Source organism: Ranitomeya variabilis, chromosome 2, assembly GCF_051348905.1.
Source record: "Ranitomeya variabilis isolate aRanVar5 chromosome 2, aRanVar5.hap1, whole genome shotgun sequence".
NCBI lineage: Eukaryota > Metazoa > Chordata > Amphibia > Anura > Dendrobatidae > Ranitomeya > Ranitomeya variabilis.
In genome coordinates this window covers 1006588545-1006609091 of record NC_135233.1, presented here as the reverse complement: position 1 = coordinate 1006609091, position 20547 = coordinate 1006588545, and the positions used below count along the sequence as shown (strand labels likewise).

The 20547-nt window shown below is 44.3% G+C and overlaps 1 protein-coding gene across 1 annotated transcript in view; it reads left to right on the top strand.

Moving 5' to 3' along the window:
* The first annotated feature begins 14353 nt into the window (after positions 1–14353).
* RAB6B (RAB6B, member RAS oncogene family) overlaps positions 14354–20547 on the top strand; it is a 97552-nt gene continuing 91358 nt past the window's right edge. The window contains exon 1 of the mRNA XM_077291269.1: positions 14354–14695. Within this exon, the coding sequence (XP_077147384.1) occupies positions 14626–14695 (70 nt within the window). The 5' untranslated portion in view covers positions 14354–14625. The remainder of the gene's footprint in view (positions 14696–20547) is intronic.

Below are 20547 nucleotides of genomic sequence, written 5' to 3'. Positions count from 1 at the left end.
TTGACGCGTTTTTTGTGCGTTTTTTTCCAAATGCATAGAATTGCTGGAAAAACACGGAAAATCCGCGATGCGTTTTTTTTCGTGGAAAAAAACGCACCATGTGCACAAAACATGCAGAATGCATTCTAAATGATAGGATGCATAATGTATGCGTTTTTAATGAGTTTTATAGCGTTTTTATAGCAAAACATCTGAACGTGTGCACATACCCTAAATGATACAATTTTGGCACAGATACGTTCTTTTAATCGCCCGTTATTGCATTTTCATGCAATGTCGTGGTGACCAAAAAAACGTAATTCTGGCGTTTTTAAATTTTTTTCTCGCTACGCTGTTTAGCGATCAGGTTAATCCTTTTTTTTTATTGATAGACCTGGCGATTCTGAACACGGCGATACCAAATATGTGTATGTTTGATTTGAACTTTTTTTCATATTTTTTTAAACATTTTTTTTTTACTTTTGCCATGCTTCAATAGTCTCCATGGGAGATTAAAAGCTGGCATAGCCTGATCGGCTCTGCTACATAGGAGCAATGCTCAGATCGCTCCTAAGAAGCGGAATGACAGCATTGCTATGAGCGCTGACCACAGGGTGGTGCTCACAGCAATCTGGCATTAACAACCATGAATGTCTTCAGGAGACCTCTGGTTGTCATGCCGATACATCGCTGACCCCCTGATCACGTGATGGGCGTCAGCAATGCACGCATTTCCATCCCGATGGCCGGAAGCGCTTGTTAAATGTCGCTGTCAGAGTTTGACAGCGGCATTTAACTAGTTAATAGGCGCAGGCAGATCGCGATTCTGCCCACGCCTATTGCGGGCACATGTCAGCTGTTTAAAACAGCTGACATGCCCCGGCTTTAATGCGGGCTCATCGCATCAAAGCGGGGGTTCTGCCATCGGACGTACTATTCCGTTCGATGGCAAAAAGGGGTTAACAGCCGCGAGTGGATCGCGATTCCACCAGCAGCTGTTCCGGGCACATATCAGCTGTTTAAAATAGCTGACATGTGCTGGAAAACATATGGACTCAGTAGCGGAGCCTACATCAAAGTGCGGAGACACGACATACGCCGTACTAGTACGGGGTATGTCATGATTGGGTTAAGTGGTGATAAAAAATCCAAAATTTGGTTAAAAAAATGGCGTCATTTTCCGAGACCTGTGGCGTCCCCATTTTTTGTCATCTGGGGCTGGGTGAGGGCTTATTTTTTGCACGTCGAGCTGACATATTTACTGTTACCATTTTAGTGTAGATATGATCTTTTGTTCACCCGTTATTGCATTTTATTGCAATGTAGCGACAACAGAAAAAAACATAATTCTGATGTTTTGAATTTTTTTCTTGTTACGCCATTAGCGATCGGGTTAATTTTTTTTATGTTACTAGATCTGGTGATTCTGAACGCTGCGATACCAAAAATGTGTATATTTGACATTTTTTACTGTTTTATGTTGAATGGGGCGAAAGGGGGGTGATTTAAAAATTATATATGTATCTTTTATATATTTAAAAAAAACATTTTTTTTACTTTTTACTTGCTTCAATAGTCTCCATGGGAAACTAGAATCTGTAGTTCTTCAATCGCCTCTCCTACACACAGGCGATGATCAGATCACCTGTGTGTAGGAGAAATGGTCCTTGCTATGAGCACCGACCATGGGGCGGCGCTCATAGCAATCTAGCAAAACACCATAGAGGTCTGCTTCAGTCCTCTGGTTGTCATGACGACCCATCAGTGACCTGCGATCATGTGACGGGGTCACTGATGGTGCGATTAGCAACGTGCTGCGGTCATAAATTGACAGCCGCATTTAACTAGTTAACAGCCGCAGGTGAATCTGGATTCCACTCGTGGCTGTTGCAGGCACATGTTAACTGTATAGCTCAGCTGTCATGTGCCTGGAAAGGTGTGGGCTCCTCCAGGGGGAGTCTGACATCGGCGTACTATAACGCCCAATGTCGGAAAAGGGTTAAAGGGGTATTTACATTTCCAATGTCCTATTCCAATATGTAGTAGGTGTAATAATAATATGTAGTGTGGCTAATGGCAGCATAGTCGATGGGAGGTATGTGTGGCAGAGATGGCTTGTCTCTGTGATGTAACCCGCAGTATTTTCTGTAGTGCATGAAAGCACTAAGAGGTTTGTTTGTTGCACATGGGACCGGGTTGCGGGTAGCTATGAGAGATAGGAGGGTCTAGCTACCCACACACCTCACCTCTGGGTGTGGGTAACAGTTGTTTGGCACATGGTCTGTGTGCTGGGAGGGAGAAGGCCTCCTGTGTGTGTGGCTCCAGACTGAGCCTGAATATTGGGCACTACCCCAGCCTGTGCACCCACAGGCCTGGCGGAGCAGAGCACTGCTATGGAAATTTTGTATTTTGTTTGCCTGATCTAAAGGCTGTTCGTTTTTCTGTTTTGCTTCTGGGTTTATGAAGCAATAAACCCACATGAACTTTTAAAGGAACAAGCCTCCTGTTTTCCTCCCGTCGCACCCAAGTGAGTAAAACCCCTACACATAGTATTAGCAAATACCTCCAATTAGAAATTTAGCAGATTTGCTATACTTCACTGTTTCATTACATACCGTTTACTTCATGCAGGACATTGCAGTAGCTTAGGTATCCATGGTTACGACCACTAAGGCTATGTGCACACTTTGCGGCGTCCTCTGTGAGTTCTCCCGCAGCGGATTTGATAAATCTGCAGGGCAAAACCGCTGCGGTTATCCCTGCAGATTTATCGCGGTTTGTTCCGCGGTTTCCGCTGCGGGATTACTCCTATACTATTGATGCTGCATATGCAGCAATATGCAGCATCAATAGTAATGTTAAAAATAATAAAAATTGGTTATACTCACCCTCTGACGTCCCGATCTCCTCGGCGCTGCACGCGGCAATCCGGTTCCAAAGATGCTGGGCGAGAAGGACCTTTGTGACGTCACAGTCATGTGACCGCGGCGTCATCACAGTCATGTGACTGTGACGTCACCGCAGGTCCTGTTCGCACAGCAACCCTGAGACCGGACGGCCGCGTGCAGCGCTGAGAGGTGAGTATATCATTATTTTTTATTTTTATTCTTTTTTTTTTACACTAATATGGTTCCCAGGGCCTGGAGGAGAGTCTCCTCTCCTCCACCCCGGGTACCATCTGCACATTATCCGCTTACTTCCCGCATCGTGGGCACAGCCACATGCGGGAAGTTAGCAGATCAATGCATTCCTATGGGTGCAGAATCGCAGCGATTCTGCACAAAGAAGTGTCATGCTGCGGAATGTAAACCGCTGCGTTTCTGCGCGGTTTTTCCCCCAGCATGTGCACAGCGGATTGCGGTTTCCATAGGGTTTACATGTAAATGTAAACGCTATGGAAACTGCTGCGGACCCGCAGCATCAAAATCGCTGCGGATCCGTGGTAAAACCCGCAAAGTGTGAACATGGCCTAAGAGCTGTCTAACTGTCACTATATGATTGGATGTAGGTAGCCATGGACACCTAATCTACTGCAATGCCCTACATGAGGTAAACAACATAGCAAATCTGAAGAACTATACTAAATTTCTAATTGGAAGCATTTGTTAATGTTATTTTCATTAAATCCTACTACATATTGAGATGTGGTCTTAGAGATAGGAGTACCCTTTTAACCCTACCCATAGCCCTAACCCTATTCATAATTCTATTTCTAAGTATAACTCTAACCCTAATGCAATCCCTAACCCTAATCCTAAATCTAAATCAATCACTAAACCAATCTGTATCCCTAACCCTATTCCTTGCTTTACCCCTAAGTCTAACCCTAAACTTAAGCCTACCACTAAGCCACTTCCTAAGGCTAGTTTCACATTTGCATTTAAAAAGCAGCGTTTTAAACGCAAACGCAGGTGGTGAAAAAACGCATGTAAACGCATGCAAACGCTGCGTTTTTTAGATGCATGCGTTTTTGCATGCTGTAAAAAAAGCGGCGTTTTGCCACGTCTACATGCGTTTTTTCCTGCGTTTGCGTTTTTGAAACGCATGCTGAGAAGTGTGTGACAGCTGCCAATCATCAAAATTAGGGTTGAGCGAAACAGATCGGCCAATTTCAAAAGTCGCCGACTTTTGGCAAAGTTGGGTTTCGTTATATATATATATATATATATTTATATTTACTTCAGCGCGATATAGCAGAAAAGCCGCTTGCCGGCTTTTCATTTCTCATGCCTAAACCCGACATGATATGAGACATGGTTTACATACAGTAAACCATGTCATATCCCCCTTTTTTTTGCATATTCCACACTACTGTTAGTAGTGTGTATGTGCAAAATTTCGGCGCTGTAGCTATTAAATTTAAGGGTTAGATCGCGGAAAAAATTGGTGTGGGCTCCCGCGCAATTTTCTCCGCCAGAGTGGTAAAGCCAGTGACTGAGGGCAGATATTAATAGCCTGGAGAGGGTCCACGGTTATTGGCCCCCCCCTGGCTAAAAACATCTGCCCCAAGCCACCCCAGAAAAGGCACATCTGGAAGATGCGCCTATTCTGGCACTTGGCCACTCTCTTCCCACTCTCATGTAGCGGTGGGATATGGGGTAATGAAGGGTTAATGTCACCTTGCTATTGTAAGGTGACATTAAGCCAGATTAATAATGGAGAGGCGTCAATTATGACACCTATCCATTATTAATCCAATTGTATGAAATGGTTAAAAAAAACACACACATTATTACAAAGTATTTTAATGAATTAAACACACGGGTTGTTGTAATATTTTATTGCTCTCTCAATCCACCTGAAGACCCTCGTTCTGTAACAAATTAAAAATAATAAACCAACAATATACATACCTTCCGTAGATCTGTAACGTCCCACGATGTAAATCCATCTGAAGGGGTTAAAATATTTTACAGGCAGGAGCTCTGCTATAATGCAGCTGTTCTCCTGCCTGTAAACCCCCGGGGAATGAAGGTAATGTAGGTAAATGACCTGTAGTTACCTTCAGTCGCGGTGATGCGCCCTCTGCTGGATGTCCTCATATGACGTTGCGTGGGAAAAAGTTCCGAGGCTCGAGGTCATATGAGGAAAAGACGCATGCGTCGACAAACGCGGCAAAACGCATGCAAAAAAAACGCATGCGTTTTTAATGTTAAATATAGGAAAAAAACGCATGCGTTTTTTTGCGCTAAAACGCAGCGGCAAAAAACGCAAATGTGAAACCAGCCTAAGCTTAAACCTAGCACTAAATTAATCCACAGCACTAAGTCTATTCCAAGCTTTATCCCTAGTCCTAAGTCTACACCAAAGCCTAACCCTAAACCAAGGGTTACGAAAAGTCTACAAATATAAAAGCTTTCTTAGGGCAAACACATCCTTCCTGGCTTCCCCATGCTATGCCATTTGATGTGAATAAATGAAGTCCCTTTTGTGAGATCTGATTGCGATTGATTTTGTAAGTCCATTTTCAAAAGCCAGTAGGAGATATCATTATCTCATTGTAGTGTTTATGGAGAGATATTACAGGTCTTGTACAGTGTGGATGACAATGTTGAAGAACATGGCCATAACAAAAAAAAGTGGATTCCTGAATTGTCCCTAAGAAATATGTTTAGGGGAACTTAAATCCAACACCACGATCTGCACTTCTTTGATGGATTGTCTGCATTGATCATCTTGTAAATACACAAGTGTCTACAGAATATCTGCATAATTAATGACTTCCGGTCTTTACTTAGAGGCTATCACTTTAGGTTCCATTAGTGAAATGTTTGTATTGCAAGGAGCTACTCACCCTCACTGTGATTCACTACAAGCAATAGTATCTACACAGTCTGTGTCTCTATGGGGCTGGTACAATCTGCTATATATTAGAATATAATATTACAATAAGTGGGTGGAAAGCACCCACACATGATATGTGGCAAGCACCACATTTATTAACTCCCTTCCGACATAGGGCGTAATTGTACGCCAATGTCGGACACCCTCCCTTTGATGTGGGCTCCGGCGGTGAGCCCACATGTTTTCCAGCACATGTCAGCTGTTTTGAACATCTGACATGTGTCCGCAACAGCCGAGGGCGGAATTGCGAACCACCCGCAGCTGTTAACCCGTTAAATGCTGCTGTCAAACTCTGACAGCGGCATTTAACACGTGCTTACAGCAAGCACACCGGAAATACTGCCCACTGATCCCACAGAGCTTTTCTTTTTCTTGTTTTTGACATTTTTTAGCACTAAGCATTTTATGGTTGATTCCTGTTATCTTTTCACATGCACTTTATATGACTTTAATATTTATCTCCAATTTTTGTCTAACGATTTTTTTTTGTCATCACATTGTGAACCGCATTTTTTGGCCTGATTATTTTTCAGGATGTACTGCCTTTGGCCATTTTTCTTATGTGGATGATCGGCCTTGTTTTTATTTATTTGTTTTCCATACATTGATTCTTTTGCTCCCATTATTATTCCTGTATTTTATTATAATCAATAAATATTATATTTTTATCGTATTACTTTTTTGGACTGTATGGTCGTTTTTTTCTTCTTTTAGTTTGTTTTCCCTTGTTTTAATCCGATTGTCCGTAATAAACTATATATTGCCCAGGCTTTCGGTTGCAGGGCTATCATTTTAATTTACTGCATATACTGATTATCTCTACATACTTGTATCCTGCCCCTACTAGCATTCCTTTGTTTCGGTTTGTTAGCTTGCCGAATAAGAGGGAACCCGAACAAATTTGCTCAACTCTAGTTAAGAGGTTAGCTATCTTTGATAACCTGGATAGTTTTGAAAAGAGGAGACAAAAAAATATGTTTAATTATTTAAGGAAAAGCACACATTTTGACTGCATGTTATTGAGTTATATGTATGAATATGGATAGAGAGTATGACCAAATAAGTTAATATTATTTGCGGCATTTTGACAACCGCCACAAGTGGCTACTTCAGCTGAATGTGTGCCTGAAGACCCACATCCAGTTGAAATGTATTGTTGAGTAGGTAACCCACCGACACCCTGTACGGCTATACATGCCGCTGGCCAATCAGAGACCGGCAGGTGATGTCGGAGTGCCCATGACTGGAGGAACATGGCAGTGATGTCATGCACCATGACGGAGATGCTGAAGTCAGTCACCAGCTTGCGCGCCGGCTGTAGAAGAGTATGCCACTTGGTGTGGGAGTGTGGGGAAAGGTGAATAGTATAATTTGTTTTTAATGTATTGCAATACAGTGGATATTAAAGCAGGATGTGGGACAAATAACGCCATCTGAGAGCTTTCCGGAGACGTCATGAGAAAAGTGGGCATACTAGGTTGAGGGGTAGTGAATTCCCTGCTCAACCAATGCTGATGGTATTAGACAAGAGACCTATTAGTGTATGTGACAATACCGAGTCGATCCTGACCATAGATACAGAGGAAAGTGAATCAAACTGCTGTATTGCCCGCAGGGGGTGGGGGAGGTCTAACCAAGTCATGACTCGGGATTGTGAGATGACAAAAACTGGTGCCTCATTTGTCACAAAAAGGATGTTGGTGACAGCGACGGACGGTAGCTTACTTAAGAATCAGGTGATGATGAGGGATCAGATTCCAGGAGCCAACGCTCATAGTAGATGGAGAGGGTCCCCTCAACTGGTAGCTCGAGACAACAGGAACATCTTGTCTCGGGGCCCTGGACTGTCATATGTTCATCCCCAATGGTTTGAACAGAGGGGGAGGGTATGCGATGTACCAACTAGTGATGGATCGCCCCCAGGTGCAGGGCAGTGGGGTACTCGGTACCGGTTCCCTCTGTCTCGGTTCTGGGGAGGTCACGGTGGCCCGACCCGGTTCGTGGCCCTGCTAAGGGGCGCCCAATCAAAGGGTGAAGTTTGTCAAGTGTTCGTGACGCCACCTGTGGTGTTCGGTCAGGGTGACCGACGCTGCTTAGGGGTCCACTGGGGGGATGTTATGGCAGCTAGATGGAATACCTTCCCACAGGAGAAGTATGTCCCCAGGGCTTCCCAGTAAGGTAGATGGTGATGGTGCAGGTCGCAGTAAATAACGAGGACACAAGGTTGCAGTCTCTTTACCTTTTATTGTAGACTTCAGCGTCCACAATCCAGAGCACTGCTAACAGGGCTGGCTGAATCCGGCCTGTCCGAAGGCACATCCAGAGTTCCCTTTGCAGGTGGAAATCAGTAGCCTTCCTACTAGCGCCTGTGTGTTGCAGTACCTCCCTGCTGAGCACCACGGGATAGTCCTCACAACTGTCGTGTATGTTTCTGATATTCTCTCTCTCCGTCCCCCAGATGGTATGGATAGGACGACCCGTATGACGGGGTAGGCCTGGAGCTATTTTATAGGGACCCTAGAGACGCCCCTCTCCCACAATTTGCCTCCGTTGTCTTCATTAGGTTAAAGGTTGGGCAGTCAACTTGGAATTAACTGTCCTGCCGTAATTTGAAGTAATGCGTAGAGCCTATTACTCCCTCGGTGTTCCGACCACCGGCTACGCGCCTCAGAAGGATGTTGCCGATCTTAAGGCAGAACTCCTCCCGGTATTATCTCCTTGTGCTGTGATCTCATTTCTCACTTCTCCACAATATACTCCGCTTCTTGTCCTTTCCTAGGATGCTGCCGCAATGGGGTGTAGGCGCAGCTCCGTAACGTTCTATCTCTTGCTAAGTCTCTGCCAGGATCCCACCCCTGACAGGGACCTCTGTCTGCAGCTCAGATGTTCCTCCTTCTCTCCCTGTCTGCCTGACAGGTCTTTCCTGGGTCTCACCCAGCAGCTTTTCTCTCTAACTTCCTATCCAACCCCCAGTTTTACCCGAGTGTGAGGAGTGGCCTAATAGATAGAACCCTTTGCTCCCCCTGGTGGTTGGAGTGTGAAGTGTAGTGTGTGACTGTGATACCTGGTCAGGTGAACTCCTTTATTGCCATCAGACGTACCATCACTCCCCCTGGTGGGAGAGCGACAATACTGCAACGACCAGGACTCTGGGGCGTTGCCCCCCCCCCCCCCCCCCCCCCCCCCGTTAAATCCAGTACTCCCGGACTGGGAAAAGAAGAACAACAATACATGTTAGCAAATGACATGCAAAATTTTTGGAATGCTGTAAACAATTAAATATAACAGTGCTTCCCTTTATGGGAGGTGAGAACACTTGAACGTTGCAAACAAAAACATAATTACATTGTGCTTAAGATTTTAAATAACACCTATTAATTAACTAACTATAAATAACTGTTATTACCCATACAGGTATGCTATCTACTATCTACTAAGTGCAAACTTTTTTTTTAAGGGCGTGTACCCACTAAAGGCATGCTATAAAACTCACAAGTGCAAATTAACATTTTCTTTATTTTTCTCTTTTACTTCCACGTATGCAGGACTATCTGTCTACCCCTCCGGGCCTACTGCATTCTTCCTTTAGTCTAATTCTATGAAACCTAGCAATTACTTTAACTTCAATTTTATTTAAAGAACATTATCAACACTTCTATTCCGTATCACTATCTTTACTAACTACATACTATCACTATATAAAACATTATTACTATCTAGCTATTTAAGGCAACATTATCATGTTTTAAGCTAAGTGCAACAATTGAACATTCCCTTTAAGGGGAAACCAAGTCTCTTTTGAGGTAGTGAAAATCATCAATTTGCAAGTCTGTTCAAAGTAAGAACTTCCGCGCTGTAATCAGGAACAGTCTCGTCAAAAAGCTCTTCTTTTTTTGTAAAACCAGTAGGGAGCACCTTTAAGAAGGTGTAAACTATGTACAGGCAGTTTGTAATCATGCGCAGTTCATGATTCAAATGTTCTTTGGCAAAACAGTGATAAACTTGGTGCAAAACTAGAAACAATAGGGATCCCGGGTCAACAAAGGGATCCCTTTAAGAATTAACCCTAGATGGGTTTAGCAGCAAAACAGGAAAACAAACAGTTAACTATATACATGGTTCGGGGTTCCGAGGTTTACTTTATAAATCTGAAGGCCTCCACCAGGATTTTACATGACAGGTAGCCCTCTGTGGTTTAGGGAGACTTGATTCCAAGTCTACTCCCGACGCCAGGTGTACTCCATGCGTCTGTTCCTTCTGCACGACCAGGTTGTGCGTGGCAATAAAGGTCTGGGTGGTCCGATGGATGATGCCAGCGGCGGCAGAGGCTGCTGCAGCCGCGTCAGCGGCAAGTTCTTTCCCGATGGTTCTGGATACTGCCAGGAGGGTTGTGCACCTCTGTAAGTCCCGGGCCCACCAGCCGTTCCCTATCTGGTACCGGCGGTAGGTTACAGCATCTCCAGGTTTCAGAACGGGGTCTGCACCATCTCCGCACAGGCAGGACTCCACCTCCTCCCGGGTGATATGGACTCTCACCGATGACCCGATCTCCTGCACGAACCCTTTTCCTCTCTGGGGTTGGTACACAATTACGACACCCCACTTCGGCAAGGAGCCTCCCAGCATCTCGCCACGAGCCTCCCACTCCACCTCCCGCTGGTGCTCGGCGATCAGGTGGGTCCGGTACTCTCCCCAGGGGAAGGATCCGAGGTCAGGTCCCCTGACCTGTCCGGGGTCGGGTGGCGAAGACGCTGGAGCCCCAGCAGTCACAGCGGTGAACGGGGTAAGTGAAGAAGGGGGACAGACTCTCGGAAGGCCACCGCACCGGGTACCTGAGCTCGTGGCGACTCTCTCAATTCTCCTCCACTCCGCTGAGGAAAGCTCCAGGGCCGGTGGTCGCGCAGGCAGCGGGTTCTCCATGGGCAACTCCGAGGGATCCAGGCTCTCCAGCGGTGGCATGTCGGAGTAATCCTCTGGTGACGGGGGTCTGTGCGGGGCCATTCTTTTTCGGAGGTCCCCTCTGGTCGCCAGCTCCATTCCCTCTGAGTCATAGTTTCGTTTATTCAGTCTCCGCCCGCCATAGAGAATCAGGAGGCGGATCTCAGCCGCTGACGGACACGTCCTCAGGATACAGAAATATTTAGACTGGGCGGCCATTGTTCTTCGCGCTTCACAGTTTGTTCACGCCCTTCTTCTCCTGCGCTCCTCATGGCACTGTAATGGCGGCGGTTTTGGTGGGAACTTTTGGCAGCAAGTGACAACACACAGTCTTTGCAATAAATCACAGTTCAAGCACAATTCAGACACAGTTCCAAAGCACACATGACCTGATTTTCAGGCTTAAGTAGATCCTGTTCGTGACGCCAAAGTTGGATCGCCCTCAGTCGCAGGGCAGTGGGGTACTCGGTACCGGGTCCCTCTGTCTCGGTTCTGGGGATGTCACGGTGGCCTGACCCGGTCCGTGGCCCTGCTAAGGGGCGCCCAATCAAAGGTTGAAGTTTGTCAAGTGTTTGTGACGCCACCTGTGGTGTTCGGTCAGGGTGACCGACGCTGCTTAGGGGTCTGCTGGGGTGATGTTATGGCAGCTAGATGGAATACCTTCCCACAGGTGAAGTATGTCCCCAGGGCTTCCCGGTAAGGTAGATGGTGATGGTGCAGGTCGCAGTAAATAACGAGGACACAAGGTTGCAGTCTCTTTACCTTTTACTGTAGACTTCAGCGTCCACAATCCAGAGCACTGCTAACAGGGCTGGCTGAATCCGGCCTGTCCGAAGGCACATCCAGAGTTCCCTTTGCAGGTGGAAATCAGTAGCCTTCCTACTAGCGCCTGTGTGTTGTAGTACCTCCCTGCTGAGCACCACGGGATAGTCCTCACAACTGTCGTGTATGTTTCTGATATTCTCTCTCTCCGTCCCCCAGATGGTATGGATAGGACGACCCGTATGACGGGGTAGGCCTGGAGCTATTTTATAGGGACCCTAGAGACGCCCCTCTCCCACAATTTGCCTCCGTTGTCTTCATTAGGTTAAAGGTTGGGCAGTCAACTTGGAATTAACTGTCCTGCCGTAATTTGAAGTAATGCGTAGAGCCTATTACTCCCTCAGTGTTCCGACCACCGGCTACGCGCCTCAGAAGGATGTTGCCGATCTTAAGGCAAGACTCCTCCTGGTATTATCTCCTTGTGCTGTGATCTCGTTTCTCACTTCTCCACAATATACTCCGCTTCTTGTCCTTTCTTAGGATGCTGCTGCAATGGAGTGCAGGGGCAGCTCCGTAATGTTCTAAGTCTCTGCCAGGATCCCACCCCTGACAGGGACCTCTGTCTGCAGCTCAGATGTTCCTCCTTCTCTCCCTGTCTGCCTGACAGGTCTTTCCTGGGTCTCACCCAGCAGCTTTCTGACTAACTTCCTATCCAACCCCCAATGTTACCCGAGTGTGAGGAGTGGCCTAATAGATAGAACCCTTTGCTCCCCCTGGTGGTTGGAGTGTGAAGTGTAGTGTGTGACTGTGATACCTGGTCAGGTGAACTCCTTTAGTGCCATCCGACGTACCATCACTCCCCCTGGTGGGAGAGCGACAATACTGCAACGACCAGGACTCTGGGGCGCTGCATTGATATACTGAGAGACGGGTATGTATCACACAGACAGAGGTCTGCTGTGATCTGAACCCAGCACAGGTTGCTGGGTGTTGTAGTCTTACAAACCTGTATATTAGTAAAGGGCTGGATTTAAGGGTTAACTAGAAAGTGATGGGTGAGACTGGCTAACCACAAACCTCCTGGGGGTGTGCTCCTGTGACATCAGTAAGGTCCTATATGTTTCCTGGTTCCACCACATGGGGAGGATGGCCATGGGTGAGACTGAAGCTGGCTGGAGCTCCTGAAAGTCCAGGAAGTTATTGAAAGTCTGGACTACTGACAGGATCTATATGAAGCCAGGTTTTTCCCAGATGCCAGTATGTGTAGCATGGATGTCATCCGTCATCAGTGTGCACGTGTACGGGATGTATTGTTGACTGTGCTGTCGGCAAAAAATGGGCATGCCTACATGTTTTGCACACAAGACACACGGTCTGTTGAAACACACTGATATGTGCGCAGTCCCATAAATTTGAATGGGTCTCCATATGTATGCATCTCCAGTACATGTGGAAACTGTCACCACACATACTGGAGATATGGGCGCTTCATGCTCGAAGAAGGTTCACAACCTTTGAACTGAAGCATTGCTACTATGGGCTAAATAAATTACTCTTTTTTGCCACAGCTTTGAGAATGCTGCCTTTAATTTTTGGTGCTCATCTACTATCTATTTATCTATCTATATGCATAACTGATGCATAAAATAGATATATAGGAGTTTTTGAAATAATTTTTTTTTTTACTAATAAGACTTATCTTTCCTCAAAACAAAATAATTTGTCATGGAAGTTGCAGTGGCCCATTGCTTCTCTCCCCCAATATCGCTTGTCAATGGAAAGTAATGAGGTCTTAGTACACATCAGATGGCCGGTCACCTTGAAACTGGTTAGTTCGGCTGACTTTCTTTAAAATTGACAAACTCAACTACACTCACCCATCGCTGCTCTAGCGCTGCCTCTTCTACTGCCTCCTGTCTCTGTTGACGGACTGCAACGGTGATTACACAACTTTGGGCTTGAACGCTGCAGGCAATAACGGGGTACAGTGGTCTCATACTATCTCTGCATCATGGCTAGAGATGGGCGAGCAGTAACGTTTGGGGTCTATACCAAACACCTACTGCTCAGGCATGGACCCTGAACATGGACTGCACAAGAAAGCGAGGCAAACACTGGATGTTCGGGCCCCCCATTCATGTGAATGGGGTCTGGGTTTGGGTTGAGGTACTGTTCTGGTACCCAAACTGAACTTTTTTTAACTGTTCGGCCAAAACCGCTGGACCCAAACATCCAGGGGTTCACCCATCACTAATCATGACTGAGTTCAGTGATTAGTGGCATTTTACAACTGTGCCACCGCTTCAGTCTATCAACAAAGACTGGACACAATGGTGGAGAGTCAGTGCTGGAAAAGTTGTGGATGAGGATAACTGAATTTATTATTTTTAACCTCAGTTTAAAAATAAATTTTTGGAAATCCCTTTTATGTGATATAAAACAAAATAAATATTGATTCCGCTTACAGTATCCACTTCCTTGGAAATGACACAGATACTGATAGCAGCAATAAATCCTGCAGATTTCTATAAAAATACATTATTGCAATTGGCTGGACGGCTAATATATAAAAGGGTCACTTTAGTACGAAACTTAGAGCGATGCACTCAGAATTAAGCGAAAAGGGATTTCTATAGTAGAAAGAAAATAACATTGAAATGCAAAAATCCGGTCTTGGCGGCACTACAGGGATTGTGTCGGCTCCAACTGCATAACAGTGCAGGTATTTGTATGGCAGCATTCTTCAGCCTGTCTGTCATTCAGCCTCTGAATCGGCTTGTGCACTGACATCAGCAAAGCTGGGCCAGCAGGAGTACGCAGGCGTAGTGTCTATGGGTGGGGAGGGAGAGATGTTGAGCAGAGCATCCTGATTCACCTACTCTACTGCCTGCTCTGCCTCTCCCAGGGAAGACATTAACCTATTCCTGCCTTACTGCAGACACCACCCAGTTAACCCACGTCTTTTCCTCCTCTCCAGCCTCCATTCAGCATCCCAGACTCCAGAGCAGACACAACGGACCAAGAGAAGAGAGAGCATCCTGCAGAAAAGGGATTTGGCTGCTCTTTTTCCTGGTCCTGTCTCCTGGTCCTTCCCCGAGCATCATGTCTGCAGGGGGAGATTTTGGAAACCCACTGAGGAAATTCAAGCTGGTCTTTCTAGGAGAACAGAGCGGTAAGTGCTGTCACTTTATCCCATGCACCCTGCTGATTTTTGCATTTACAGGTAACACTATATTATCTTTCCCTGCGACCTCCCATGGCATCCATACACTGGTAGGCGAGATTTCTATTTAAATGTCTTTCTATCTGCACCTCCAACCAACCTTTCTTCATCCCTGAAAATATGTCATCCTCATAAAAATACCCCCCAAAACCATTTATAATCAGGGGGGGAGTTGCACAGGTGAGGTTTTAACCCCTTCCACATTGACGCAGAAGTGTCCACCCACCCCTTCATCGATTAGTAACTAGCATCCTGATAAAATTTCAATTGAAAAGATGATGAGTTTTTAGGGTTTATGACAAAATCTGTCACCATTTCTTTGGTCAGCTTAAAGGATTATTAGGATAAGGCGATGTCTTTGTAGGAATCAGCTGCCATATCGAATTATGGACCATTATTTCACATCATGTATTACTTATATTGGGTCCAGGCCTAATGTCCCTGTTAGAAGCTTCTCGTAAGACAGATCTCCACCATAAACTGATTTTCTCCCACACAAGGAGACATAAAAGAAGAGTTAACGTTGTGTGATCTCCACGGCATTATTTTATTACCCAGCAGGTTGCAGGCTTCTTATGGTGTAATGTACATTTTTTTTTCAGTCGGACACACCCTTAATGACTCCTGGGATATGTACAGGAGACACAGACGGCTTCTCTGTTATCTGTGGAGCAGAGGAGGATGTTAGTCAAAGGTGGTGGATATTTAGATATATAGAGCGTATGAAAATCCTCAGTAAAGTCCGGTTGACCTTCCTATACATAAAGCGATGGATTACGGCATATTTACTGATTTCTATCACAAGCTGCTGCTGCAGGGTTTATTCCTGCCCACCATCTTATAAGGCTATACTCAACAAGAACTTGGAAAACTATCGCTTATAATTAGAGGTAATTTACAATAGTAATTACTGGCGTCCACTTTGCTATGATTGTAGGACTATGCAACAGTTTCATACATACGATAATCCATTAGGATACCCACAGTTCAGCCAAGCATTGCTTAATTTAAGCCAAAATGCCAAGTTGGTGACCTTCGTGTGGACCATACCATTGTCTCGGGTCTATGTAAATCTGACCCAACGGTCTGTAAATTTATCCAGCTTGGTTTCATATTAAATGCAAAACTATTACTCTAATTAAGTAGGAAATTGAAATATGGAGCAATGCAAAAATTTCATAAAAATAATTTTCACTTTTTTTTTTACAAAATTTTACACTAAGAACAGGACTGAATCCATGTGACCCTCAGATGACAAAAGCCCTCTGCACAAACCACCCTTACGTGATAAGTGAAATGCAGTATTACCGGCTCGCCTAAGGCCCCATATTAGGAGAAAGTCAGCTGAACTAACCAGTTTCAAAGCGACCGACTATCTGATGTACATGGGGCCTCCTTACCCTCCCCCGAAAGATGATGTTTCAATGGCTAATTCTTTTGCTTTCAGGGAAGATAAGCTATGGCCAAAGGAACCTGGCAATGGCTTTCTCCACTCTCCCTGTGGAAAAAACATGAACGCATGGCTTAGCCGACCATTCCTGTGCAGAGGGGGAGTCTGGAGAGTTAGCTGTAGGTCGGCTGATAGCTATCTCTTGCGTGTGGCCAGCTTTAGCCCATTGGGCCATACATACACACAGGCCTTACTGGTGCTGATGCTGGCCCTTATAAAAGAGCCCCACTGTTAGAACAATCAGTTGTTATCTTTCTGTTATTTCTCAGTTCCCCTGCAGTGCCACCACAGGAAATATCAAGTATTACATGGTTTAAGTCCTCCAGAGACAGAGACTTACTTTTGTAGCTGTTTTCTCAGCTAGCTAATCGATCTCAACATTTAGGACTCAGAATTACCAAATTCGATATTTGATAATAAGTTTCCAAAACCAGACACCCCCTTTAAGTGTTATTATGAGAAGCCTGTACGTTTAGAGCATTTAATGTGTACCTTTAGGTAGTCACCAACAATAAAAAAATATTCATAATCACCTTGAATGGAGAATTTATATGAAAGAAGGACACATGGCTGTTTCATGAGCCTTTCACATTAAGAATATTGACATTTTCACATTCCACATAAAGCTGCAGGTCAGAGGTGACAGCTCTGGACTAATATTTAAGGACTTTTTGACCTCAGGACAATCTTTATTACTTAAGGCCTTTACAAGCAGCTGTGAAGAAAAGAGGTATAAAGGATTTTAGATACTGTGGTGAAGCTTATCTATGTGGATAAATGTGTATAGTTATTTATCATCCCTTTTTACCGTATATAGGGCACTATATTCCATAATGGAGTGCACAAATGGTATTCATCCATCTCAAACGCTTCTACAAATCTCATTTATCAAAGTCAGGCTCACCAATGCTGGCCTACTTAAAGGGGTTATCAGGGACTTTGCTTATTTTTGATATAGGGCTGAGATCTATAGGCAGATAGTTAGCAACTACTTTCCTGTTTTGCCCAGCGCCGATCCCTGCCTGGTTAAAGCAGTCACAGACCGCTCCTGCCAGCGATTCTGCTGTTTAATTTGCCTCATGTCAACAAAGCAGCTCTTCCTATTCCGCTCTGCTCTGTTGACAGGGCGTCTCTGCTGACATCATGTGGATTGACAGTTGGCTCCCCGCAGTTAGGCAGCTGGGATCCGGCTGTCAATCAGCATGACATTAGCAAAGATCCCCCCATCAACAGTACAAAAGCAAAAAACAATAAGCTGTTCTGTTGATGTGACGTCACCAGAAACCACAGAATTTCTGATGGAAGCGGACTGTGACTCCTCTGACCCGGCAGAGATCAGCACTGGGCACAACGGGTAGCAACTACCGGCCTCTAAGATCATAGCCTTATAGCAAAAAATAAGCAAGGTCCCGGATAACCCCTTTAAAAGGGTTACTAATTCTGAGACATAATGGTATAATTTCTTCTAGAAGACCTGAATCTACCTGTTCATTTAATGAAAAATGATAAATCAGAACAGGTTCACATTGATCAAGTTGATTACAATGGGTCATTGCAGCTCGTCATGTTCTCTGTCGAACAGCAAAGGATTGTGCAAATCAGACAAGCCTTTGGACAGGAAATTGGCGCATCTATCAATATCAAAATCTACCCCCGCAGAAATATCATATAATGATTAGATCCATCCTCCATGCTGGAACGTTGCCTGATAGGATTGAAACTTATGGTCTTAGCAACCAGAAGCAACAATACTTATGGGGCTATTATTTGTAAAAATGTAGAGGTCCAGTGATTTATCGTAGGCGACAGTATTCTTTCACAATTTTATTTTGCATTATGGCATCACATAAGGCTTTGTAATGTTTGACTGTAATCTCACAGAATTTTAGATTGGTTGTTATGCGTATGATGAGATCACATAGTGTGTTACTGATGTGCCTTCCTACCTGAAATCCTCTAGACATCTCTAATTAACTGACAGAGTGACTTTAATCGCTCAAAATGCTGCTGATAACGAGCACTAATAGCTGGTAATCACTGATAAGTGTCAGTAATAGCTGGTAATCAATGAAGGGTGGCACTAATAGCTGGTAATCACTAATAGGTGGTACTAATAGCCGTGAACACTGATTTGTGGCAATATTAGCTAGGTATCAATGATAAGTGCCACTAGTCATGACTAAAAGGTGGCACTAATAACTGATAATCACTAATAGGTGGCACTATTAGCTGGTGATCACTGAAAGGTGGCACTAATAGCTGGTGATTACTAATAGGTGGCACTAATAGCTTATAGTCACTAGCAGGTGGCACTAACAGCGGATAATCACTAATAGGTGGCACTAACAGCTAGATATCACTGATACGTGGCACTAATAGCTGGTGATCACTGATAGGTGGCACTAATAGCTGGTGATCACTGATAGATGGCACTAATAGCTTATAATCACTAACAGGTGGCACTAATAGCAGATAATCACTAATAGGTGGTACTAATAGCAGATAATCACTAATAGGTGGCACTGATAGCTGGTGATTACTAATAGGTGGCACTAACAGCTGGTGATCACTGATAGGTGGCACTAATAGCTGGTGATCACTGATAGGTGGCACTAATAGCTGGTGATTACTGATAGGTGGCACTAATAGCTGGTGATCACTGATAGGTGGCACTAATAGCTGGTGATCACTAATAGGTGGCACTAATAGCTTATTATCACTAATAGGTGGCACTAATAGCCGATATTCACTAATAAGTGGCACTAACAGCAGATAATCACTAATAGGTGGCACTAATAGCTTATAATCACTAATAGGTGGCACTAATAGCGGATAATCACTAATAGGTGGCACTAATAGCTACAGGCTGCACTAATAGCGGATAATCACTAATAGGTGGCACTAATAGCTGATAATCACTAATAGGTGGTACTAATAGCAGATAATCACTAATAGGTGGCACTGATAGCTGGTGATCACATCTTTCCAGGCACATGTCAGCTGTTTTGAATAGCTGACTTGTGCCTCTAACTGCCACGGATGGAATCGCGATCCAGCCATGACTGTTAATCTGTTAAATGCCGCTGTCAATTTCTGACATTTAACTCACGCTTATCGGAAATGCGTCGGAAATCCCGCCCATAGGTTACCCCATCACAAGATCGCAGGTCACTGATGGGTCAGCATGACAACCAGAGGTCTCCAGCAGACCTCCATGGTTGTCAATGCCGGATTGCTATGAGCGCCGCCTGGTGATTGGCGCTCATAGCAGGTAAGAATTTCTGCTACACACAGGCGATCTGATCATCGCCTGTATGTAGCAGAGACAATCAAACAACTGCAGCTTCTAGTCTCCCATGGAGACTATTGAAGCATGCAAAAAGTAAAAAATAATTGTTTTTAAAAATATTTTAAAAAAATAAATAAAAGTTCAAATCACCCCCCCTTTCAAAATAAATCAATTAAAAAAAAAATCAAATATACACATTTTTGGTATTGCCGCATTCAGAATTGCATGATCTATCAATCTAAAAAAATTTAACCCAATCGCTAAACGGCTTAACGAGAACAAAATTCAAAACACCAGAATTCATTTTTTTGGTCGCTGCTACATTGCAATAAAATGCAATAACGGGTGATCAAAAGATTGTATGTACAGCAAGATTGTATCAATAAAAATGTCAGCTCGGTGCACAAAAAAAAAATCTTTCACCCAGCCCCAGATTGCAAAAAATGGAGATGCTACGGGTATCAGAAAATGGCGCCAATTCTTTTTTGTTAACAAACTTTGGAATTTTTTTTCACCACTTAAATATAAAAGAACTTAGCTATGTTTGGTGTCTATGAACCCGTAATGACCTTTAGAATCATAATGGCAGGTCAGTTGTAGCATTTAATGAACATGGTGAAAAAAAACGTGGAATTGCTCTTTTTTTTGCAATTTCACCGCACTTGGAATTTTTTTCCCGTTTTCCAGTACCCGATATGTTAAAACCAATGGTGTAATTCAAAAGTACAACATGTCCTTCAATTAACAAGCCCTCATATGGTCATATTGACAAAAAAAAAAAAAAAGTTATGGCTCTGGGAAGGAGGGGAGCAAAAGACGAAAACACAAAAACAAAAATACCTCCGGTCATGAAGGGGTTAAAAATGGTTTAAACTTGTGGGACAGAGATATAATACTGGCACTTTATCAAGCGCTAGTGCGACCTCATCTTGAATATGCAGTCCAGTTCTTGGGACCAGTTCATGAAAAGGATGCCCTGGAATGAGAAAAGGTACAAAGAAAAGCCACAAAACTGATGAGGGGCATGGAAGATCTTAGTTATGAGGAAAGATTAAAATAATT